The sequence below is a fragment of the Astyanax mexicanus genome, chromosome 17, assembly GCF_023375975.1.
Source record: "Astyanax mexicanus isolate ESR-SI-001 chromosome 17, AstMex3_surface, whole genome shotgun sequence".
In the NCBI taxonomy this organism is placed as follows: Eukaryota; Metazoa; Chordata; class Actinopteri; order Characiformes; family Acestrorhamphidae; genus Astyanax; species Astyanax mexicanus.
Window position 1 is genome coordinate 37,375,613 of NC_064424.1, and position 25,999 is coordinate 37,401,611.

At 39.8% G+C, this 25,999-nt stretch overlaps 1 protein-coding gene across 6 annotated transcripts in view; it reads left to right on the forward strand.

Annotated features, from left to right (window-relative positions):
- The window catches only part of ptpn13 (protein tyrosine phosphatase non-receptor type 13), a 201,575-nt gene that overhangs the window by 95,217 nt on the left and 80,359 nt on the right, over nt 1-25,999 (forward strand). For all 6 annotated transcript variants that reach the window (XM_049466083.1, XM_049466081.1, XM_049466082.1 and 3 more), the window contains exons 8-15: nt 11,905-11,997; nt 12,287-12,377; nt 19,800-20,004; nt 21,929-22,003; nt 22,125-22,299; nt 22,692-22,842; nt 24,298-24,436; nt 25,488-25,640. In XM_049466083.1, coding sequence (XP_049322040.1) covers nt 11,905-11,997; nt 12,287-12,377; nt 19,800-20,004; nt 21,929-22,003; nt 22,125-22,299; nt 22,692-22,842; nt 24,298-24,436; nt 25,488-25,640 — 1,082 coding nt within the window. The remainder of the gene's footprint in view (nt 1-11,904; nt 11,998-12,286; nt 12,378-19,799; nt 20,005-21,928; nt 22,004-22,124; nt 22,300-22,691; nt 22,843-24,297; nt 24,437-25,487; nt 25,641-25,999) is intronic.

Here is a 25,999-nt window from a genome sequence, read left to right on the forward strand (position 1 = left end):
TTTGGCAGCAAAAACATCAACCAAACGTTTCCTGCAGTTGCAGATCAGACCTGCACAATGATCAGGAGGAATTTTGGAGCATTCCTCTTCACAAAACTGTTACAGTTCAGCAATATTCCTGGGATATCTGGTGTGAATCGCTCTCTCTGGAGGTCATGCCACAGTATTTCAATTAAATTGAGGTCAGGACTCCTCAGAAGGCGTATTTTCTTCTGTTGAAGACACTTGGTTGTTGATTTACTTCTATGTTTTGGGTCACTGTCCTGTTGCATCATCCATCCTCTATCAAGCTTCAGGTCTGAATGACTTCTCCTTTGTTTTGATAGCAGGGCTTGGTGAGAGTTACAGAAATTGTTCATTTACAAGATAAAAGAGCATTAATATGGTTTACATGATGCGTGTGCGTGCGACAGGGAGTCGGTTCCTGGGGGGAGTCGGATTTCGGCACAACACCTGTCGCATGCGAAGTAAAGCTTAGATCGAGCCCAAAATATCCAAATATCCTACCCGACCCAATCCATACACTCATTTTTAGTCATTTTGAGCCCGAGCCAAATTTAAACCCCACATTCTTTGAGTAAGTAGATCGTTAAAACTGAGCTTTTAAAAAAAACATTTTTGGTATGTTTGAATGAGCGAAATTTGTTCAGAATAATGTTCTATCATTGCGACACTGAAGAACACCTATTATTTAAGAAAAATTATTTATTAAGAAAAGATTCCTGAAAGATTAAAACATGAACAATGCGAACAATGATCCACATGCCTAAACATTAGTAAATTAGGCTACAAGACTAAGAATAATGAAAATAATAACAAACATTTTTTACAGTAATAAGGCTATGCACTGCACTGCACAGCGCTGCAAGTCAAGTGTGTAATATGGACAAGTGGAGTGTGCACTGCACACTTGTGCAATTTTTTTTTTAAACACAGTTAAAATATAAATAGCTTTAAAAATCCGGCCTGAGGAATGTGGTGGGAAATCTGATGAAAAGCCTGGGCTGCTGTTGCCTGTTAGCATTGCGGCTAACCTGCTTTAACATTGCTGATCCTGGCATTTAGCATCGCAGCTAACCCACTGTAAACCCTATAAAAAATTGCTAGCAGATTTAGTAAAATAAGTCACTAATACAAATGTGTAAACAGACCATTACAAATGAGCACACAGGCAGTAGCAGAATAAATGTCTCTAATTCAAACAAGCAAAAGAGCATACGCTGTCAAAATAATAGTGCTCTATGTCTAGCCAATACAGGCCAACGTAGCTAATTTAAAAATGTTCGCTTAAGATGGCCACAGGATGTGGGTGCTCCATAGTTATAAGATTCAATTCTTAAAATTGTTAAAATTAAGAAATATTGTGTTGTCATATGCCTGAGATTATTATCGCAAAAATATTTTGAAATGTATGTGTATATCTCAACACTTATTTGTTTTTCTCTCTATTTTTATCCCCTCTTTTTCTCTCTTTTCTCTCTCTCAGTCATTGCTGATGTATATGCTGCTGTTAGCTGTAGCGCTGTTAGCTGTGTCAGTAGAACAGAGTTGCTGTAAGGGTGAAGGTGGTGGATTCTCAGAACTGGCTTCCGTTTTAACATTTCCTTTTCTCCTGGCTGCTCGGCATCCGGCCTCCATCTGGAAGGCCTGAAGAAGTTCATAATATACCACAGGCCTTTCTACTCAACTTGAACTGGCCCAAACTGGTTCTGAGCCTGGTTCCTCACTTTTCAAACCCAGAACATTCTTGGGTTCTGTGTGAATCCCACAGCATTCTTCTTTCTGTCCGGCCTCAAGAGCTCTCTCTCTCTCTCAAACACACACACACACACACACACACACACACACACACACAGAACCATACAGACATAAAACACTATGTGTTCAAACATTTGTGGACAGTCCTTTTTTTTAAGTATTTTACATCTAGCTACATTTTGAGCGGGCGTAAACACAAGGCAACCGCATGGCCTCCACATGGATTAACACGGGAAGTAATCGCAGGCAAGACAATCTGAAACTAATAGAAACCGTAACTAACTGGAACTGCACTGTGTTCATAAAACTATCTAAAACGAACTGAAATTACAGATAGAATACCTGTCGTTTCTGTGTATTTTAATTTTTTTATAAACGCTTAGTCCACTCAGTAGGAGTAGCCACGCTTCAGTCACTTGCCGGGCTGGCGTGCGCCGCGGAGAGGTCAGGTTGGAGGAGTCACGCTTAAGTCGCTCGCTGGCCTGGCGTGCGCCGCGGAGAGGTCACAGTGAAGTAGCCACGCTTTAGTCACTCACTGTAATAACAAACTAAAGCTAAGCACGTTTGACTTGCAGCACTGTGTGTAGCTGTTCTTAAACAATTTTTATCAAATAATAGGTTTGTGCTCCTTCAGTATTGCAGTGTTCATCATTCTGAACAGATTTTGCTCATTCAAACAGCCCGAAAACTGTCAGTTTATGGGTCGGGTCAGGCTCATAATGACAGTTTATGAGTAGGGCTTGGGCAGGGTCGGGTCTGTGTGAGACTGCGCGCAGCAGAACGGGCTCGAGCCGGGTCGGGTCTGTCGTGAGACATCGCGCGGGTGGGGGGTGGGGCTGGCGATGTCACACCCTGCATTGTTTAATATTGCGATATTATCGCAGACAAAAAAACAATGCAATGTCAAATTTTTCCAATATCGTGCAGCTCTAATATAGCAGCACCTTAGCATTCAGCCACATAGCAACACCTTAACAAACTTTCGTCTATACCATAGACACGCCAAGCAACAGCCAAACAACACATTTCCATAGCAATCAGATAACACCTTAGCAGTCAAAAGCTAGATCATAGAAACAACGTGACAAACCCCTTAGAAACTGTTTAGCAGCACCTTTTTATTGGCATGGTGCCAATAGGTTCAGGTTTATGGTTATCTGTTCCAAATGTTTCTTTTCTATTGACAGTGCTTTTCTATAGAGACACTAAATAAGCTGTGGTTGTGCATTTGCACATCTGCACATCAGAGGTAGGGAGAAAGGGAGCGAGGGAGAGCGAGAGCTTTCCACTGTAAATTTGGACGATAGCGGAAGTGGGTGGGTGAGCCAGTGGGAGTTTCCTCACCCAGTGGGTCAAAGGCTCTGAGTGATCCAGAGTCCAAATGCAGCACATCTGGATATTCTATGCCACCCACACCAGAGCGGAGTGGACCATAGTCTGAGCAAGAACTCAATACTGCTGCCCGTCCAGCTGCAGCCCTTCCAGCTCCCCTCTGGAGCTCTACCCAGCTTCAGGATCACAGGGAGGGGGTGTTATCTATAGGTGGTGGGGTGCTGATGATGTCCAGGTGATTGTGTGGATTTACATCAGTGCTCTCCCATGACACACCCAGACTACTTCTGGTGAATTCTAGAAGACTGGTCTATCTCTGGCTTCACTGCATCATTAGTCTGTAGGCATTTGTTTCTCAGAATCAAAGGTTTCAAAGCTCTGGCTCCCCATATAGTCTGTAGGTTTATTTTTTTCTGACACACCTGAAGGCCATGCATTAAACATATTTTTTTCTGGGCAAGCTGGGAAATATTGAATGATTTTTGAAAGTGAAAGAAGTGGAAGATTTTATTCCATGCAGCCATATTGAGAGCATCACTGATGTCAGGTACTAATGTTATATGCTTGAAGTGTGAACATGCTTCTTTTCAGTAGTAAACACACACTTAACCTGTTCATTTACACCAGGAAAAAAACACTCAATTAGTACCGTTTTATTTTTCGTACGGATTGGATTATATGGCTTTAGAGAAGAGTATGTAAAAAAAAAGTAAACATATAGTTGTGTATATGTGAGGATTTGATTGCATTCAATGACAAGAGCATTCTTTTCAGAGCAGTGGAGATGTCAGGATGCTGGTTGGTCTTCACCTAGGTCAGGCTGTCCAGATGTTTATGACTGTTTTGGGAATTTTGAAAAGAGTAGTTCGTTATTTTTGATTGGTGAGAATGTACAGAACTGCACTCCACTGGTCCGAGGTCTCATTCCTTAGTAGTAGTGACGATATGACTTGGATTCCATGACTCATTGACTCTGCTGTGAAGTCAGCATACTGCTACTGACTTTGTGGAATCCTGGCCAGTCCTGCAGGCAGCTGTGTTTACATGTGCATTTGTACACTTGTGTCAATCACAGCCTTTTTAAACATTCAGTAAAAAGGAAATGAAAACAAAATTTCAAACACTTTTTGGCTATGAACATCAAATTTAACAAAATTGTAGAACTAATAACGTAGTGTTTGATTTTGTTGGGCAATGGTGTTGCTGGCTGACTATACCAATCTGCTCTCAGGATCTGGTAGTCTGGAATTTTTCTTCTTCTTTTCTTCTTTTCTTTCTTCTTTTCCAGCAAACTTTTGTGGAACTGGTAGAATTAAGAGTTTGTCTCGGACTGGTTCTTCTGACTGGAGAAAAGCAAAATGAGGATCTTTATAGTAAAATATTTTGGGGAACTTTGGCCGTACACTATCAAAAATAAGAGTAACACAGACTGTTAGTGAGGTTAGGTCCTTGGATGAACACCCCACGTTTTTGACAATATGACAAAATGCTATAAATATTGAATTAATTTGAAGCACATTGTATATGAATTGTATAAACCATAAATGTTTGTCTAGTTTGCAAATAACAGTAACTTACCAAGGCTCTGATTTTGTATTAGACCTGCTATTGTGTTCGTTATCTCTAAATTATTGTGGGTAATAAAACATTAGTGATGATCAGCTTGCTGGGAAATATCAGTTTATGTGGAGCGTTACATTTATTTTTGAGTTGGATTTTAGTAAAGTTTAGGAAAGAAGGAAAAAGCTTAAATTAAAAAAACAATTCTTTGAGTTCAGTCAAGCACTAACACTGTGGTTTTTGTGTGTGTCTGCTTCAGTTTCTCTCATCATTTTCCTTATGTTACACATTTCATTTACAACACTGTGAGTTCAGTGATGGTATTAATGGAGGAAATTACTCAATGAAATGATAGACCGCTACAGCAGAATATTGACCTTTGGAGATTGTTGTTGAGTTTTGGAGAATAAGAGAGTTTCTGAGACTGTGGGAGACTGTTGTTGACTTTAGGAAAGGGCAAGAGACCATTCTTGGATTTTTGAGACTGTGAGAGACTGTCGGAGACTGTTGTGAACATTATAAGAGTGTCTGCAACTGCAGTAAACTGTGGTGCGCTGATGGTGATTTTTAAAGACTGCAGGAGACTGTGGGAAACTGTAAACTGTTGTATTTTGGAGACTATGAGAGACTGTTGTTAAAATTAGCAGATTCTGGCTGGCTGTTGTTGGCTATTGGAGACTCTAGGAGATTGTTGTTGACTTTTGGAGACTCTGATAGACTGTTGATGACTTTTGGAGACTCTAGGAGACTGATGTTGTCCTGGAGACTCTGGGAGACTGTTGTTGACTTTTGGAGATTTTGCGAAACTGTTGTTGGCTTTTGGAGACACTAGTAGACTGTTGTTGGTTTTTGGAGAATTTGGGAGACTGTTGTTGATATGTAGACTTTGGGAGACTGTTGTATGCTTTTGGAGACTCTAGGAGACTGTTGTTGACTTTTGTGGACTTTGGGAGTCTGTTTGGAGACTCTGAGAGACCGTTGTTGACTTTTGGAAACTCTGAGAGGCTGTTGTTGGTTTTTGGAGACTTTTGGAGACTGTCGTTGGCTTTTGGAGACTTTGGGAGACTGTTGTTGGCTTTTGGAGACTTTGGGAGACTGTTGTTGGCTTTTGAAGACTGTTGTTGGCTTTTGAAGACTGTTGTTGGCTTTTGAAGACTTTGGGAGACTGTTGTTGGCTTGTGAAGACTTTTGGAGACTGTTGTTGGTTTTTGGAGAATTTGGGAGACTGTTGTTGATATGTAGACTTTGGGAGACTGTTGTATGCTTTTGGAGACTCTAGGAGACTGTTGGTTTTTGGAGACTTTGGGAGACTGTTGTTGGCTTTTGAAGACTTTGGGAGACTGTTGTTGGCTTGTGAAGACTTTTGGAGACTGTCGTTGGCTTTTGAAGACTTTGGGAGACTGTTGTTGGCTTGTGAAGACTTTTGGAGACTGTAGTTGGCTTTTGGAGACTTTGGGAGAATGTTGTTATGTAGACTCTGGGAGACTGTTATATGCTTGTGGAGAGTCTTGAACACTGTTGTTGACTTTTGTGGACTTTGGGAGTCTGTTGTTGGCTTTTGGAGACTCTGGGAGACTGTTGTTGAGTTGGAGATTCTGGGAGACTGTTGTTGGCTTTTGGATACTTTGGGAGACTGTTGTTGGCTTTTGGAGACTTGGAGACTGTTGTTGACGTTTCTGGACTTTGGGAGACTGTTGTTGACGTTTCTGGACTTTGGGAGACTGTTGTTGACTTTTCTGGACTTTGGGAGACTGTTGTTGGCTTTTGGAGACTCTTGGAGACTGTTGTTGATTTTTGGAGACTAAGGGCAACTTGGGTGACTGTTGCTGACTTTCTTAGATTGTAAAAGATCCTTAAAAGCTTTAGACAACTACAGTAAGCTGGAAGATTGTTGCTAAATTTTGGACCCGAACCTTCGGAGGCTTTCTAAATTTGTAAATATCTTGTTAATTTTGGTGGCTGTAGATAACTATGGGAGACTGTGGAATACTTTCTCAAACAGTTGGCATCTAAAGGAGCCTGTTGTGACATTGTAGATTGTGGAACATTCTTTTTTAGACTGATTTACTGTGCACAGCTTTTTAGACTTTCTGTGTGGGAGACAGTGGTAAATCTTTATTGACTTCCTAACAGTGGTAACAGTGGACAGTGGTAAATCTTTATTGACTTCCTAACACTGTAACAGACAGTTTTTTTACTAATACTGTAAGAGACTGCAAAAGCCTGTTACTTACTTTTGGAGAATGTAGTCTTTAGAATTTAGGCTGGGAGACTTGTTGACTTTATTAGAGGAAGACTGTTGGAGAATCATTAGTTCTGAGACTTGAAAGTGCTGGGATAATATAAGTAGATTTGTAATAAGCCTTCAGTTTTAAGGGGTTAATTCCTTCATACTCAGACATATTCTCCCTGTATGCAGTGGGATGTGTGGTAGGGCAGCTCTAGACTTGTCCTGTAGACTTTATTCAGCAGTTCCTGCTCCTTCACGCTGCGGTATTAGAGAGGGGTGGAGCAGAATCAAGGAACAGTGTGGGTGTACAGAAAATCAGTGGAGCAGAGCCTCCACTTTCTCTGCTTTTATTGACCCACAACACCGCTCTGTGGAGAAAGAACTAGGCCTTTTTCCTTCTGTTATTGTGTGTGTGTGTGAGAGAGAGAGAGAGTGAAGAAGAGAGAGAGAGTGAAGAAGAGAGAGGGAGTGAAGAAGAGAGAGGGAGTGAAGAAGAGAGAGGGAGTGAAGAAGAGAGAGGGAGTGAAGAAGAGAGAGGGAGTGAAGAAGAGAGAGGGAGTGAAGAAGAGAGAGGGAGTGAAGAAGAGAGAGGGAGTGAACAAGAGAGAGGGAGTGAACAAGAGAGAGAATGAGAGAAGTGAGTTTGGCTCCTACTCTCACACACTTTCATTACCACAGACCATAGCTGGATAATATTAATAAAATCTTATTTTTTAATAGTAAAGTGTCTGTATTTATATTTAACACTAAACATACAAAAATACAATTTACTTTTAAAAGTTCCTATAAAACAGATGGGATTTTTTTAAATAGTGAATAGCTAGCTTTTTAATAAGAGTGTATGATCTCTACAAAAATGTGATGTGTTGTCACTGTTTGATATTCCAAAATCATTGTAAAACACAAAAAGGATTAAAATCCTAAAGTAATTAAAGATTCTTAAAGGTTTTTTAGCACTCTGCTTGCCTGCGCTAATTTATTCCAGTATATGAAGTAGCTTGATGTGCATTTACTGTGGGTCTTATCCTCACTTTACCCCCCTCTGCATTGCTCTACCTCACACTATTCTGCTGTTCGACTTCGTTGGGGATGGTGGGCTTGTACACAGCTCAAAAGTTTTGGACACAGTACTGTGTGTGTATATAGCTACTGGTCAAAAGTTTGGACACTCCAGAGCTCCAGTACTGTGTGTGTATGGAGCTGCTAGTCAAAAGTTTGGATATCCCAGCCGGCGAGAGAGCAGCACAGCGTGACTCACTGAAATCTAGCTGTGGTTTGTTCTTATGTAAACAAACCCACGCAGCAAAAATGATCGCGGTTAAAAGATTATTGCATGATAAGTCGATAATGTATTTTTTCACGACAGGGCTAGTTCCAAGACAAACACTTGCTACCCACAGTAAAATTTGGTGGTGGTTCCATCATGCATTGTGATCAGTGCAGGTCGTGGAAATCTTGTTAAAGTTGAGGGTCACATGGATTCCAGTCAATATCAGCAGATACTGGAGAACAATGTTGAAGAATCAGTGATTAAGTTGAAGTTGTGCCGGGGCTAAATACTTCAACAAGACAACGACCCTAAACACTAAACACTGCTCTAAATCCACTAAAGCATTCATACAGAGGAACAAGTACAACGTTCTGGAATGATCATCTCAGACCCCAGCCCTGAATATTATTCAAAAATCTGTGGTGTGAATTATGTTCATGTTCGGGCTGTTCATGATCAGAAACCATCAAACCTGACTGAACTGAAGATGTTTTATAAAGAAGAATGATCCAAAATACCTTCAAACAGAAGCCAGACTCTCATTAGAAGCTATAGGGAGAGTTTAGAGGCTGTTATTCCTGTAAAAGGAGGATCTACTAAATATTGATGTAATTTGCAAAAATTTATGCACCTACCTAATTTTGTTGAAATAATTATTGCAGACTTTCTGTAAATCCAATTAACTTCATTTCACTTCTCAAATATCAGCGTGTTCATCTGATATATGATATATTTAACTGAAATTGCTGATCCGAAACAACCAACGAATCATAAAAATTATCAGGGGTGCCCAAACTTTTCATACCACTTACTCTTCCTCTCTTCACATAACCTGAATCATTTTGTCTTGCTCTGCCTTGCTGTACCTCCCTCTGCCACCCTCTACCTCCCTTGGCCTCTTTGCTTCCAGCTTTATGTCATATTAAGCAGTCTGCAGTGTGATACACTTCGAAGTTTCTGTTATGTTATTTGTGTCAGGAGGGCACCAGGTATTAAATCAGAAGGTCAGACAGTGAGGTCAGAGGTCAGTGCACTTTCTTTCGTGTAACTGCATTTTCGTGTGACAAGCTTGGTTGACCTTATTGGCAGTGTTTGTAATGAAACAAGATCCTTCAGACAGCAGCTCACCTTCATCTCACAGTTCACTTCCTGATCACCTGATCATCTGCTCATATGATCAGTGCACGTCCCGAAACTCCTGAGCTTGAAAAATCCCTGCAGAATGCAGGTTATGTGTGGCATGTGGTTGCAGGTGATGCACAGCCTGATTTTCCGGTCGGGGTGAACTTGTTACATGGTGAGTGTTGTCATAACACAGTGGGACAGTATCAGTGTCAGAGGGAAGAAGTGAATCATCTGTTCCTTCACTCAGGGTTCTGCTCAGCTGTGAACCAGGGAGGAACCACTGCCAGCCAGCAGCAGTTTAAGACTGCTTAAATAAACAGCCTTAAATACAACACCAGCTGTACTGGTTTTATTCTGTTTCTCCATTATTATTAAAGAAGCAAATCTTCATGTGTGAACGTAATGATATATGCAAGTACTTACATTGTGTGTACAACTGAAAAAAAGGCTCTATGTTCCTGTTGGGTGCTTTTATTCTGGATAAAAGACAAGATACATTGGGGCATATGTATGGCAGAATGACAGAACATTTGTGCAGCTGGGCTTTTAGATCCAACACACTCATAGGCTACCCAAGGTGGTCCCTTAAATGCTCAATTGGAGATAAATGTCAACCAGGCAGGTCAAGGAAGTATGGCAGTCTGGTGGAGACTTTCCTTGAAACAGTTGCTGTGGTGTGGGTGAGCATTTTCCTGCAGAAAAATGCCTAGGTGGAAGTCCTGCCATGAAAGTGTAGGGGGAAAATGGGGTGTATAAAATATGTGGGCATCAATATAGAAAAGGGGCACGTTTATAACAGCCTTAATGTATAAGGTTTGATGCCCAGCCTCAGAATTCTCAAATAATAAAATGAATCAGTCTCATAAATTAATTAAAAATCAGTCTCATATAAATAATCGAACCATTCTCTAATTTCTAACTAGAGAAAGCAATATTAATGATCTGAAGGTTTTAATAAATGTGAATTCTTTTATATGGTTATTGACAGCAACCAGCATTCATGAAATCAACACAGACCACTTTTATTAACACAAACTAATCTTAACACAAATATCACAAACAGCAATCAGTATATTTACAATATGAAAGCTAAATTGTTATTATAATGGTGTGTGTGAGAGAGAGAAAGATATTGTGGGTGTGTGCGCACGCGTTAAGGACAGATGGAGAGTTCGTGCTGTGGGAATGCGCGTGCGCTCTCGCGGGTGCTCAAGACAGGAGTGTGCATGTGTGCGTGCATGCGATAGAGATGGACAAAGGATAATGGCGCCAAGTTTAAACGCTCTCCACTGTAGCTGAGCTCAGCTGGTCTTTGCTGTGGTCTCTGCTGAGCCAGAACAAAGACTGAAGCTGACTGTTTAAAAGGCGGGTTTTAAAGCTTTTGCTGTGTTCTAGCTTTAGAAATAAGAAATACTGTAGCTGTATTTAAATGTTAGAAAAGAGAGAGAGATTTGCATGCAAAGAAAGCTCTAAGTTGTATTGCACACAGATTTCAGTTTAAAGTCTAAACAGTTGTAGATTTTATTAATAAAAACACATACAGCACAGTCAGTATAAAGATAAAATGTTCTTTATCTAAACTACGTCCAGATGGTTTAAAGTTCAATCTTACACAATGGATATGTTAGAAGATATCCATAGTTTTCATCCTCACCGGATTTGGAGGGGATTTTCAGCCTTCTTGTAGAAAGACGTCCAGGTAGTACATCTGGGAACGGTTTGTCCTTCTGGCTGCACAAATCACTGAGATGTTGTACTGTTCCTCTTATCACTTAGGGGTGACTAGGAGAGTGATTTTGAGCACAGTGGCTCTGTGTGGCATATTTGTTTTTATTGTTACCTTATGTAAGCTGGTGTTGTGACTGCGCAGATTAGATCTGACTCTTAAACTTTAAAATCCGACAACTGTCAGCCTGTAATTTATTGCAGTGTGTGTGTGTGTGTGTGTGTGTGTGTGTGTGTGTGTGTGTGTGTGTGTGTGTGTGTGTGTGTGTGTGTGTGTGTGTGTAATTTTTTTTACATTGCTATCTACATAGATTGTAAACAACAACACTGTTTTCTATTAGTATCACTAAAACATCATACTGTACTCAACTGATCATATTAATTAATAATAAATGATCTATATGTAATACAGTGTAATACTTGCTGCACCCTTAATTGATGAATGATTGGAAATACACTCAAATAAACAATAGTTACACCCAGAAGGATGTGTGAGATTGTAATGCTATTCGAAATGAAAATATAGGTTACCAGGAACAATAAATGATTTAATATTTATTCCGGTGTGTGCAATATTTATTGAGCTACACATGCAACATGCCAAACGACTCAGAATGGGGTTCCTAATGGTGTCCTGCAATCATCTATCCCATGAATCTTGAGTATACTATTTTGCAATGAGGTGGAGGTTTGATAGCGTATCCAATAGCATCCCTCACATTTTCAATCTGGCGATGTGGCTGGCCATGGCATAGTCTCTGCATGTTCAAGGCAAGCTCTTTAGATGGAAGCAGTGTGTGGTGGAGCACTGTCCTGTTGGATTATGTTTAATGATGAGTGTATTATAATGATACTTTGTAAACCTGAACTAAGTGATTGATAATTGTTTGATGTTTGATTTTAGACCCCATGCACACCCAGCAGAGCTACCACAGTGACTACAGCTCCTCCAGTGAGAGTCCATCAGTCACCTCTTCAGATCCAGACTACAAACATGGTCAGTATACCTTCATCTTCATGATCTTCATCATCTCAAATCAAAGTGTGTTACACAAAGTCATGTACAGTACAGCTAGCAGTAAAATACCTGAATAAAAGAACAGCTTGATCACAAACTAAGATGAAATACAAGATGTACAATATAGTTATATAAAGGAATCCTAATTAAAAACACTAGCTGTACAGTGGAAATATCATGGACAGATTTAAGTGTCTCTTTATACTGAGACGTGTGTTCAGATGGGTAGAGTTTGGGATATGTGAATGTTTTTGTTTTCTGCTCTCAGCCAGAAGATCAGAGGAGATAAGACGCTTTAGTTCACAGGTGGGACTGTCCGAGACTGATGGTGCGCTGTTCAGTGGTGGACAGAGGCACAGGTACTCACACACACACACACACACACACACACACACACACACACACACACACACACACTCTCTCTCTTACACACATATCCTCTCTCTCTCTCTCTCTCTCTCTCTCACACACACACACACACACACACACACACACACACACACACACACACACACACTCTCTCTCTCTTACACACATATCCTCTCTCTCTCTCTCTCTCTCTCTCTCACACACACACACACACACACACTCTCTCTCTCTTACACACATCCTCTCTCTCTCTTTCTCTCTCTCTCTCACACACACACACACACACACACACTCTCTCTTACACACATATCCTCTCTCTCTCTTTCTCTCTCTCTCTCACACACACACACACACTCTCTCTCTCTCTCTTACACACATATCCTCTCTCTCTCTTTCTCTCTCTCTCTCACACACACACACACACTCTCTCTCTTACACACATATCCTCTCTCTCTCTCTCTCTCTCACACACACACACACACACACTCTCTCTCTTACACACATATCCTCTCTCTCTCTTTCTCTCTCTCTCTCACACACACACACACACACACTCTCTCTTACACATATCCTCTCTCTCTCTCTCTCTCTCTCTCTCTCTCTCACACACACACACACACACACACACTCTCTCTCTTACACACATATCCTCTCTCTCTCTCTCTCTCACACACACACACACACACTCTCTCTCTCTTACACACATATCCTCTCTCTCTCTTTCTCTCTCTCTCACACACACACACACACTCAGTTCAGTTCAGAGGTGCTTTATTAGCATGAATGTAATTACATACACTATTGCCAAAGCAATTAATAATACAAGTAAACAGACGTTATAAAAAAAAAAAAATACTAATAATAACAAAAATAAAATACATAAATAAATCTACAGATTAGAGAGAAAGAAAGAAAGAAAGAAAAAACAGTAATATTAAAAAGGTTGAGTTATTAATAAAGAAAATAAGTAAAAGTAGTAATAAAGCATGTTAAAGTTAGATTAATAGAAGTAAAAGAGGTAACATTAATATATTAATATCAATATAACATATTACAGATATAAGTACAGATATTAGTGATTGGTGGACGGTCTCACTGGTTGTCTCTCAGGTTGTGACAGGCTGTAATGTATTGGGCAGCGAGTGTGATCAGCTCTCTGCTCTCTCCCAGTATGTAGGGCAGTTTGTGTGTATTAGTGCAGTGTAGGAACTCGGGGGCAACGCTGCTAAATTTCCTATAATATAAACTCCTGATGGAGTGGTATTTTGGACACTCTGTGAGGAAGTGCAGCTCTGTCTCCACCACTGCCAGCTCACAGTGAGAGCACAGTCTGGCCTCTCTGGGTGTCCAGTTCTGCCTGCGCCGGCCGGTCTCCACGGCCAGGCTGTGCTCACTGAGTCTGTACATGCTCAACATCTTTCTCAGTTTTCTATCTTTAATTTCTGTCAGGTAATCTGCCAGAGTGTATTCTCGGTTCAGAGCCGAATAGCACTGCAGTCTGTGCTGCTGTTTTACTGTCTCAGTCCAGTGTGTGATGTATTTCTGTTTTTGTTGGGTAATAATTTGGTTGGGTTTAATGTTTTGGGCGAGTGTGTAGTGGGGCTGGGTGGTGTGTGTGATGTCAGTGTGTGTTAGGTCAGTGAGATTCAGGATCAGCTGGGTTAGGGGACTCCTCTGGATGTTCAGCTCTTGGCAGGTCAGTGCTTTATAGTGGAGTGAGTGGGGGTCACTAGATTTAATGTGCTTCCAGAAGTTTATGGCTCTTTTTTGAATGTTAATTATTAGAGGGTACTGTCCTAATTCTGCTCTGCAGGCCGTGTTCGGGGTCTTCCTCTGCACACTGAGGAGATTCCTGCAGAACTCTGTGTGCAGAGTTTCAACTGGGTGTTTGTCCCAGTTTAAAAAATCCTTTTGAGTGAGGGGTCCCCAAACCTCACTACCATACAATGCAATGGGTTCTATTATTGATTTAAATAATTTTAGCCAGATTTTAATGGGAATTTCAAATTTAACAGATTTTTTAATGGCAAAAATAGCTCTTCTCGCTTTTTCTTTGAGTTCCTTCACAGCCAAGCCAAAACTTCCAGTACAACTGAATGTTATACCCAAATATGTGTATGTTTTAGTATATTCAATATTTGTGTTATTAATTTTAAAATTTAAATTCCCCTGACTTTTTGTCCCTTTTTGAAACACCATGATTTTGGTTTTTTGGTGGTTTATTTTCAAAGCCCATGTGTGACAAAAGTCCTCCAGCATTTCGAGACTTTGTTGTAGTCCCTCTCTCGTAGGGGACAGTAAAACGAGGTCGTCTGCATAAAGAAGACATTTGACCTCGGTGTCACCCAAAGTAAGACCAGGTATATTACTGGATTGATCCAATTTTTCTGCCAATTCATTAATATATAAATTAAACAGAGTGGGGCTCAGACTACAGCCTTGTCTTACTCCTCGTGACTGTGGAAAGAAGTCTGTTCTGAGTTTTTCAATTTTAACTGCACATTTACTTTGTGAGTACATCGATTTAATTACATCATATGTTCTCCCCCCAACACCATTCTCAATAAGTTTATAAAATAATCCGGTATGCCAAATTGAGTCAAAAGCTTTATGGAAATCCACAAAGCAGGTAAAGATTTTGTGTTTATTTTGAGTTACATGTTTATCAATGAGCGTGTGGAGGGTGAAAATGTGGTCTGATGTTCTGTGGTTTGGTAAAAAGCCAATTTGATTTTTACTTAGAACGTCATGTTCTATTAGAAATTGTGTAATTCTGCTGTTCAGGATGCTGCAGAATATCTTACCTAGGTTACTACTTACACAAATTCCTCTGTAATTGTTTGGGTTAAATTTATCTCCGGTTTTGAAAATAGGGGTTATGAGTCCTTCATTCCACATAGTTGGGAAGTGGCCGACATTTAAAATAAAATTAAATAGTTTTAACATAGCCAATTTGAATATATGATTTGTGTTTTTTAACATTTCATTTAACACACCATCTGTTCCACAGGCTTTTTTAGGCTGAATATTTTTTAGTTTTTCCTCTAATTCCTTTTCTGTAATTGGGAAGTCGAGGGGGTTCTGGGAATTCTTAATAATTGTTTCAAATGCCTGTAGTTTTTCAGATATTTCAAATTGTTTTCTATTTATTAATGGAGTACTGTACAATTTTTCAAAATGATTTCTCCATGTATTTCCATTAATGATTGTTAATTGTTCATGATCTGTTCGGTTTAATGATTTCCAATGATTCCAGAATGAATTAGAATTAATTGATTCCTCTAAATTGTTAATTTGATTTTGTATATGTTTGTATTTTTTAATTCTTAGAATATGTTTGTATTCTTTAAGTGCTTCACAGTACTTTGTGCGTAATTCCTGATCATGAGGTTCTCTGTGTTTCTGATTGGATAACCTTCTTAGTTCTTTCCTCTTGTTTTTACAGTCCTGATCAAACCATTTGTTTTCTTGGGTCTTATTGGGTTTGTTTTTTCTAATGCTTAAATTTGAAATTTGGATGGCACGGTCAAAAATTCTGTTTAAATGTTCCACAGCCATGTCAACTCCCTCTGCATTCTGAGGAAAGGTGTGAGATAGAAAGGAGTTAAGGAGTGTCTGGATTTGCTGGCTGTTAATTGCGTGAATATATTTTTCAGCACTGTCCTGAGTCCATCTGGGAGGTAGTTTAAATTTATAAAGTTTGCTGGGATTTTCCCAATTATCATTCCCAACTGGTTTGTTTAGATATACAGTAATTTGGCTGTGATCAGAGAGAGGTGTCAGTGGCTTGACTGTGAAGGCTCTCAGGAAGGTTGTGTCCAGATCTGTTATTATATAATCTACAACACTGTTGCCAAGAGCTGAGCAGTGTGTGAACTTACCGAAGGAGTCACCTCGCATTCGTCCATTCACAATGTACAGACCCAGGCTTCGACAGAGCTGCAGTAGGTTTCTTCCATGTGAATTTACTGATTTATCGCAGTTTTCTCTGGGGTAGTGAGTACCAAAATGTATATCATCTCCTGTAATGAAATGATCTCCTTTTGTGCTGATAAAGTCAGGTTGCTCTCCTGTTCGAGCGTTTAAGTCCCCACAGATCATTACATGGCCTTGAGTTTGGAAATGACTAATTTCGTTTTCTAAATTTTGGAAGGTTTCTTCTTTAAAATAGGGGGATTCTGCTGGGGGGATGTATATTGCACAAATAAATACATTTTGGGGGGTTGAAATTGCCTGTTTGTTAAGTTTTATCCACAAATAATCTTCTCCTTTTTTTACTATTTCAATAGAATTTGCTAGTTCTGATTTAAACCAAATAAGCATTCCCCCCGAGTCCCTACCCTGAGAAACGCCTGTTAACTTTGTGGAAGGAATAACCAATTCTCTGTGGTCTGGAGGACAACCAGTGGGACCGTCTCCTTTACACCATGTCTCCTGCAGTATCAAAATATCCATATCCTTAATTTCATTTATGAATTCAGGGTTTCTGCTTTTTAAATGAAAAAGAGAAGAGTTCAAACCCTGAATGTTCCAAACTGAAATTTGAAATGATGCCATTCTTTATGAAATAAAAGGTATGCTATTCTAATCATAGACCATGTCCCATCAGACGTGTGCAGATGTGACTGAGCATCTGCTGTATGTCTCTGAGTTCTGACACATTAGCGTTTGCTGTTCCTCTGACGACCTGAGCGTAGGTCAGGGGTCCAGGCCTGGTCTGGAGCTGCTGGGTAGTTGATGGTGGGACTGGTGCATGGGGGGAATCTGTGGTGTGTGCTGGTGCTGTTGTATGTGCAGGAACAGGGTTCCTCTGGATTCTCCTCTGCATGCCTGGCTGTGGTGGGTGATTGTAGGTGTGGTGCTGAGGTGTCTGATGGGGGGCTTGTGATGCTCCTCCTCCAGGTCTTGGGGTCTGTTGTGATGATCGTGTTCTCTTGAGGTTTTGTTCAGCGGTGTACTGGATAACCCTGCGCGTCAGTGCAATGTCCTTCAGCGTTTTTGCAAATGTAGGCACTACGTTTTTAAAAAGGTGGACGTGATCATAGAGGCAGGTGGTATCCAGAGTCGGGTGATGGGCCAGGTGGGTGTTTGGCCGGAGAGCACATTCCCTGGAGATGCTGGCGTTGATTTTCTGGATGGTGTAAGGGTGAAAATCTTTGCGAGGCAGCAGTGTTGAGATGATAATTTTTGAATTAGAGAAGGTGTTGTTGGCCTTCTCGATTACTGCTCTCAGGGAGGTGGCCACTCTCTCTTGCTGACTCCGGAGGTCGTTTGTCCCGGTGTGGATTATAATGTGGGTCGGTGACCCTAGTTTTTCTTCTGTAAGGAGCTCCAGTGCTTTTTTAGTGGTTGGGCACCAGAGTTTTACCACACTGTGTTTGGGAAATAGTTTTTTCTCATTAATGAATTTCCCAATTTCCCACTCTCTCTCTCTTACACACATATCCTCTCTCTTTCTCTCTCTCTCTCTCTCACACACACACACACACACTCTCTCTCTCTTACACACATATCCTCTCTCTCTCTTTCTCTCTCTCTCACACACACACACACACACTCTCTCTCTCTCTCTTACACACATATCCTCTCTCTCTCTTTCTCTCTCTCACACACACACACACACACACACACTCTCTCTCTTACACACATATCCTCTCTCTCTCTCTCTCTCTCTCTCTCTCTCACACACACACACACTCTCTCTCTCTCTCTCTTACACACATATCCTCTCTCTCTCTTTCTCTCTCTCACACACACACACACACACACACACACACACTCTCTCTTACACACATATCCTCTCTCTCTCTTTCTCTCTCTCACACACACACACACACACTCTCTTACACACATATTCTCTCTCTCTCTCTCTCTCTCTCTCTCACACACACACACACACACACACTCTTACACACACACACACACACTCTCTTACACACATTCTCTCTCTCTCTTTCTCACTCTCACACACTCTCTCTTACACACATTCTCTCTCTCTCACACACACACACACACACTCTCTCACTCTCTCACACATACTCTCATATTCTCTCTCTCGCACACACACACACACTTGCACATGTACACTCACACGTAGTCTTGCACACACACCCACTCTCTCAATCATACTCTCTCTCTCTCTCTCTCTCACACACACACACACTTGCATATGTGCACACACACCCCCCCTTCTCCCACACATACTCTCACACTCTCTCTTTCTCGCTCGCACACACACACTTGACACCGACCAGACGCTTCTTTAAACCTGTAAAGGTTCTTCCCACTCACATAAAAATGGTTCTTCTGTGGTACCACTCAACAAAAAAAAAACATTTGGAGCTCCTATATGTCTAGGAATGTAGGAGTGTAAGTAGGCCCACAGCTTTTTTCCGGTTTTGTGTAGAATATTTTTTTTCTTGGACTGATTTAATACAGATGATAGGAACTGATTTGCAGGTTGGAACAGCTCCTGCTCATGGCTTAAATCATTAACACCCACTGACAGAGTGTTCTCAGATCTGCAGTGGCTTTTCCTGCCTTTCCTGCCCTCTCAATTCTGCCCCCACAGCTCCCTCTGGTGCTCACAGCACTGAAGCAATGGTGCAGGGCTGTGCTGGTTCTGTGATTTGGTAGTAAATCAGTTTTAGATTGTGGTTCTCTAACTGATCTCCTAATCATCAGAAAAGAAAACACAGGCCAGGTCACATCAGATCACACACAGATGAACATCAGAATTAAATATCTGTATAAATTCTGTATTTATTTACAGGGCTTTAGCTGTAGCAATAAACTCTGTTAACGTCCCAAAATTTCTACTTACTTACAATTACTCTATCAATTCAGTTCATATAAAGCTGGGTAATATGGCTAAGTTTAACTGTTTTTTGTTGTGTGCACTTTTTGAAGCATTTTGAGGAACACTGACCCAAATGTACATTTCATTATGGATAGTGTAATTGGTGCTGTTTAAATGTAGAAATAATTTCAGGATTATTATGCTTGAAAGAGTAATTGTGTAGCAGTTTTTAAGAATCTGATACAGCTGTTGCATATTGTCTGAAAACACTGAGGTAAATTTTGTGCATGTTGTAAAATTGTAAAAATTATTTTTAGCATATCATCCAGCTCCTGAATCTTCAAAACGTTTACAGTTTACAAAAAGTTTACAAGAAAATGAAAAACTAAATATAAAATTAAGTTTTAGCATGTCTTTACTGCATTAAAGTAAGCTGAATACAGTCAGAAATACTAAAATACACTACCGGTCAAAGGTTTTAGAACACCCCCATTTTTTCTTCTTTATTTTTTGCCATTTAAGCTCTGTGTCTGTGTGTGTGTGTGTACACACTATATGATAATTTATAAACATAATCTTGTTAAAGTTAAAATCTCTTGTGTTGTGACTGCAGGCTGTATGACCGTGGGCAGGAGGAGCTGTCGGGGGCGGAGCTATTGGTGCACAGACAGGAGGAGGAGATCCGGAGGCTTCAGGCGCGTCTGTCCCGGGCCAGCTTTCCTCCTTTCGATGACCGTCGCACTTCCATCGCTGACCTGCGGGAGCCACTTAGAAGCAACCCACTGAACACAAGCAGCCTGCAGCCTCTCAAAGCCAAGGTCTCAGCAGATGTTTACGTTTGTTTATTTGTTTGTGTTTATGGTACATGCACTGCTGGTGCTGACCAGACATGTATAAAGTATTAGCACACACTCTCTATTGATTGACTTCTTTAAGCACCACATTTATGTAGAAATAGTCAAAAGTTTGAATATAATGGAAGACAGGCTAAACAGAATTGACAGCAAACCATTAGGATATTTTAACCAACTTGACATAAAAGGTCACTAGTTATTCTAATACTAAATTAAAACCAGTTGAGGCTGTCAAGGGCCACGTACAATGTTTTATATGTCTCAAGCTTTTATGAACAGAAACAGATCAACTGTGTTCCTTTCCCCTTCTTCTCCTCACTCCCTCAAATAAAAAACATGGACTCTGTGTGGGGACATGGGGTGTTCTCCTTTCTCACCCTCACTGCCTCGATCACTCTAGGTTAAAGGCATTAAAGGTGGTGTTTCTGGTTCTTCTATCTTGAAACATACTGAAGAAGTTTAATAGTTCTCAGTGCATGCAGGCAGCAGAGTGAAAGGCAGAATGGAAGCAGCATGGTGTTCTTATAAGATCAGCTTGATCGCTTGATTTGCTCAATGATAAGCAGCTTCATCAAACCTGGTGAGACAGTGCAAAGCATCTACCACTCTGGCTTTAGTGATAAAGTAGGTTTGGAATGATTTCGAACATTTTTATAATTGTAATGAGTAACAATGCAGCACATAAATAATATATCAGAGTATAATTACTCATAGAAAATATGCAGTGAAGTAAAAGTGGGTGTAGAAGAAAAAATTATACTCCAGTAGATACAGATACAGCATTTTAGTATTATATAACTATAGAATATGTAGTTCTATTTCAATACTATAACCTTGTTTCTAATGAAGGGACATTGTGTAAAACATAAATAAAAACAAAATATGTTGATTTGCAAATCCTTTTCAACCTATATTGAATTAAGTAAAGTACAAGGGCAAGATAGTTCATGCTCAAATGGACAAACTTATTTGTTTTTTGCAAATATTCACTTATTTTGAATTTGATGCTGCAACACTTTCCAAAGAAGTTGAGAGAAGGCAACAAAAGACTAGGGAAACAGGACAGTGTCGTGAGTGGGTATAAAGGAGGCATCCATGAAAGACCCTGAAAGTTGTTCACAAGCGTTGTCAGTGAACACAGTTCATTACTTCATTTACAAGTAAAACTGTGTCATGCAAAGCAAAAGCCCTGTATTAACAACACCCAGAAACACTCCCAGCTTCTTAGTGTCCAAGCTCCTCTGAGGAGGAAAAGTATTCTGTGATCCAGGTCCAAAATTCACATTGTTTTGGAGATCACGGGTGTTGTGTCTTCCGAGCCAAAGAGGTAAAGGACTGTTCAAGTTCCAAATCCAGCTTCTCTGATTGGAGTGTGTTAGTGCCCATGGCATGAGTAACATGCACACTGGTGAAGGCACCATTAATGCTGAAAAATACATACAGGTTTTTGAGCAACATATGTTGCCATTACAGCAATGTCTTTTTCAGCAAGACCGTGCCAAACCATATTCTGCACGTATTACAACAGCCTGGCGTCATAGTAAAAGAGTGTGGGTGCTTGAAAATGTGAGGCACATTATGAAGTGCAAACCAGAGACCCCAGGCTTTTGAGCAACTGAAGTTGAACATCAAGCAAGAATGGGAAAGAATTCCACCTACAAAGCTTCAACATATCTTGTTTTTGTAGTGTAGAATATAGATTAGACTAGTCTCTGTGTGCATTTGCATATCTTTGTCAATAATAGGTGCAACTTAAAGTAACTGAATTCATTCATCCGTTATGTCAGAAGGAAATGGTCAATAAGTATAGTAAACATAACATGTATACTTTGTTTTATATGTGCAGCATGACTTCCGTGTGTGTCTGTCTGTCTGTCCCTCTCTGTAGAATGTCTTTGGTCCAGAGTTTGTGAAAATGGCCAGTGAACCTCAGGTTGTTTTGAATGTCCCTGCCTCCATAATGGTAAGATGCAGTGTTTTCATTCATTCAGTCATTCATTCACATACCACTTCAGTACTTGGCAATATGCAGGAGCCTTGTAAAGCTGTGTTGTTTCTCTGTGTTTCCATGTATGCGTTTGTAGAATAAGCGAGGGAAGGTGGAGGAGAGCCAGAGGAAGGTGGGTGTGGTGCTGCTGAATGGTCAGAAGCTGGAGGTGAGCTGTGATGTGAAGGTCCTGTGTAAAGATGTGCTGGACATGGTCATCGCTCATGTGGGCCTAGTGGAGCATCACTTATTTGGCCTGGCCTTTCTCAGAGGTGAGACTGTAACCTAGGGAAATATGTGCAATATTAGTTGTACAGTACCTCTATAACAGTGCAGTAGAAACATCATATGCAACATATTAATGACCACCAATAATAACTTTCAAATTTTTTGCACTCACCAACCACTTTTTGCAGCGGACCAGCCACTTGAAAAACCATAGGAGCCACTTGGAACAGGTTTAAAATTGCCTTAGAAGCCCATAGAATAACAAAGCAACCTTATAGTAACGCCTCAGAAAGCAGATGAAGGTTGCAAAAGTTTGAAAACCTCTGGTTTAGTGCTGCTGTAGCACTGCATCCGTAACAGTGCTTTCTAATAATTGTTACTCAATTTAAATAGAAAAAATGAAACTCAAGTTTTTTATTTGCTTCTCTTTTTTCAGATGACGAGTTCTTTTTCATCGACTCAGACACCAAACTCTTAAAGGTAGCCCCTGATGGTTGGAAGGAGGACCCTAAGAAGAAGAAAACAGACGTGAATTTTAATTTGTTTTTGCGCATCAGGTTCTTCCATGACGACGTGAACTTCATCCAGTAAGTACTAAGGGAGTGTTTGGGCGTGAGGGTGTCTGATCTGGATACAGATTAATGTACAGCAGTCATATGATTTTTCATATTTATCTTGGCAAGCTTTTATCTCAGGGCCTCATGTTTGCGATGTGAGGGCATTGGGGTCCATTGCTTTGCAGTGTGCAACACATTTTCAGTAAAATGATAAAGTTTTCTATATAATTTCGTAGTTTCCCTGCAGTGTTCTTAATATCTTAATATCTGGATTTGCTAAGTGTTCCAGCACTTTCCACACAAACACCCGGTAAAATAAAGTATTTTTATCCAGAAATAAATCCTACCGCTTATAAAAACAGCAGCGTCATCGCTGTCTGGTGAGGATTTGTGATTAATTAATTTAAAGTCTTCTTCTGTGACACGCTTTTTTTTTTACATGGTTAGTAGGGGGGAAAATAATCTATTATAATCGAAAATGAAACAATCAAAGACTGTCAAGACTCCTTTTACGTAGGTTATGACCAGTGATGTCAGTAACACGTTACATAGTAAAAAGATGAAATGGTCGGCCGCAACCACGCAAAAATAAGAACTGGCTAGTGAGCTAACAGGCTAAAACTAGCACTTGGGCTGAACACACACACACACACACACACACACACACACACTATGCGACACACATGTTCTAAATAAATACAGTAATACAGTCTAAATACAGTATACACTATACACTATTATGAGTTTATATTAGTTAAAGATGATCAATGTCAAGGATGGTTATTCACTCTGTGCTGCAACAAAGTGCTAACTTCCATCAAAAACAAACTAGAAGAAACATCGCAGCGGCACACTAACTTTCAGAAGAAGTCCCAACTGCTGAATATAACTAATAAAGTAACTTGTAATCTAAATTAGTTATTTTTAAAAATCAAGTAATCCATAAAGTAATTAATTTACTTTTTAAAGTGGCAATCAGATTCCTTTTTTTTATGCCATCACTGGTTATGACGAAATTATGTTTTCTTATTAAACCAGAATAAATATTATATTAAAATTAGTTTGATAATGTGAAAAATATTAGTATGACAAAAGCAAAAACAAATAGTTTTTCACGCCACTGTAAGTACATTCAAATAATGAGTTTTGTGCTTTGGTCGCAGTTAATCATGAACTCGTTCATGTTTTTCCATTTAACACAAGCTAACACTAACGTGGTAAACACATATCCATACATGGTGTGGCCAGCAACAGCTTATTTGCATAAAAGTGACAGAGCCCCTAAATAGCTTGTTCAGAAAGGGACTGAAACAGGCAAGGTTAGAGCTGGTGATATCTGTTTGTTACAGTGAATTTGTGCAAAGAACTTTATGAACATGTTTTGTATAGCTCACAGACCTATTGAGATATAGTAAGGCCCATTTAAAATCCCAATTTAAATTACCTATTTGTAGCTCATGTACTGATTTCTGTGTGTTCCTGCAGGCACTTCATGACCAAACACCAGTACTACTTGCAGTTGCGGAAGGATGTTTTGGAGGAGCGTCTGCGCTGTGATATGGAGAATGCTATGCTTTTGGCCTCTTTGGCACTGCAGGCAGAGTTTGGAGACTACCAGGCAGAAGTAACAGCTTTTCATACCTTTAACTACCTAAACCCATGATTCATTAATTAAAAATAATGCATAAACTAAATTGCTATTTAACTGCATTTTGTGAAATCATGAAACTGATGAAATATAGAGTTTAGCAGATCATGTTTGCTCTCTTTTTTTATCCCAATTTAAATGTAGTCTTCTTTTTTTTGCAAATAGCAGTTTATTTGATAATTACATCAATCACACAACAATACACACATTCACTACTTACAAACCTGTACATACACAAAATCACAGAACAACTGGAGGAAAACAAGAGATCCACCCCTCATCCCTCTTTTCAATATTATCCTTCACACTCCAAATATCATCTGTCCAGTTACTAACAATTCTTGAAGTAGCCTTACAAAGCCTGGCTGTAGACCAGCTCCGAAATAAAAAAAATGCCATAGCCAAAAAATACTTTAGCCATATGTTCCTCAACAGAACATTAGGCCCATTGTATTGCTTTAAAATAGCCTCTATAGAGGATGTTGAGACTGTCATCAGAATCTTCTTTAGTATTAGTTTCAAATTAAATCTAGAATAAATCCACATAAAAACAAAAAAGCTGGACATAATCGTAGTTTGATATCTAACAGTTCAGAATTAAACTCCATCATAAAAGTCCAAAACCTTAAACCACTGCACATTCCCAATCTTCAGTTCTGCTTCTGAAGTGATACCTTTACTTCTGATCCAACCCTAATATAAATCCAACACTTTTGTTGGAGTAACTGTATTAGTATGTAAAGATTTCTACAAGATTTTGGAGCATTGTTGTGACTGTTTGATTGCATTCTGTTGTGAGAGCATCTCATCCACCACAGTTCATTCAAAAGTATTTGTTTAGAGCACAATCATTTCAGAGAACAGAATTCAAGGGGTTTACACTCCATGTTCATGTTTATTGTGTCAGCATTTCTGGACTGAAGGGCTTGAGACCACTGTCCTAAATACAGCAGTACAGCTGGTTCAACATTTAAAAATCCTTTTTTAGGGGAATGAGTTGAAAAGTGTGTTGTTTCCTTTCTGTTAGCTCCATGGAAAGACATATTTCCGGATGGAACATTACTTGCCTGCATATGTGATGGATAAACTGGACCAGAGCTCCATTAAGGAGGAGCTTTCCAAACTCCACAGCACATACTATGGAGCCAAAGAGGAGGAGGCGGAGTTTGAGTTTCTGAAAGTGAGTATGATTTCCTTGCACAATGCATATGCACACACTTCACAGGTTTCTTTCCAGCACAAAGTGTATAATGTACAGGAAAAATTAGCAAAGAAAATCATATTTTTGTTCAAGGGATTTTATTCTATTGTTAGCCAAGTTAATATAGTAGAGGGGTTTATTCCATTTTTGACCAACAACCTTTTGGGAATGTAATATAATACAGTCTTTTTGGGAGAAAACAAATGATTCTGGCAAAGACCGTCTGGGGTAACCAATTCCCAATAATCAATGAATTAATAAAACTGAATTGCTGTAAGGCAGAGACCCCATATTGAATCAATGGTAAAAAAAAATGGTATGCAAACTTGTAATCATTA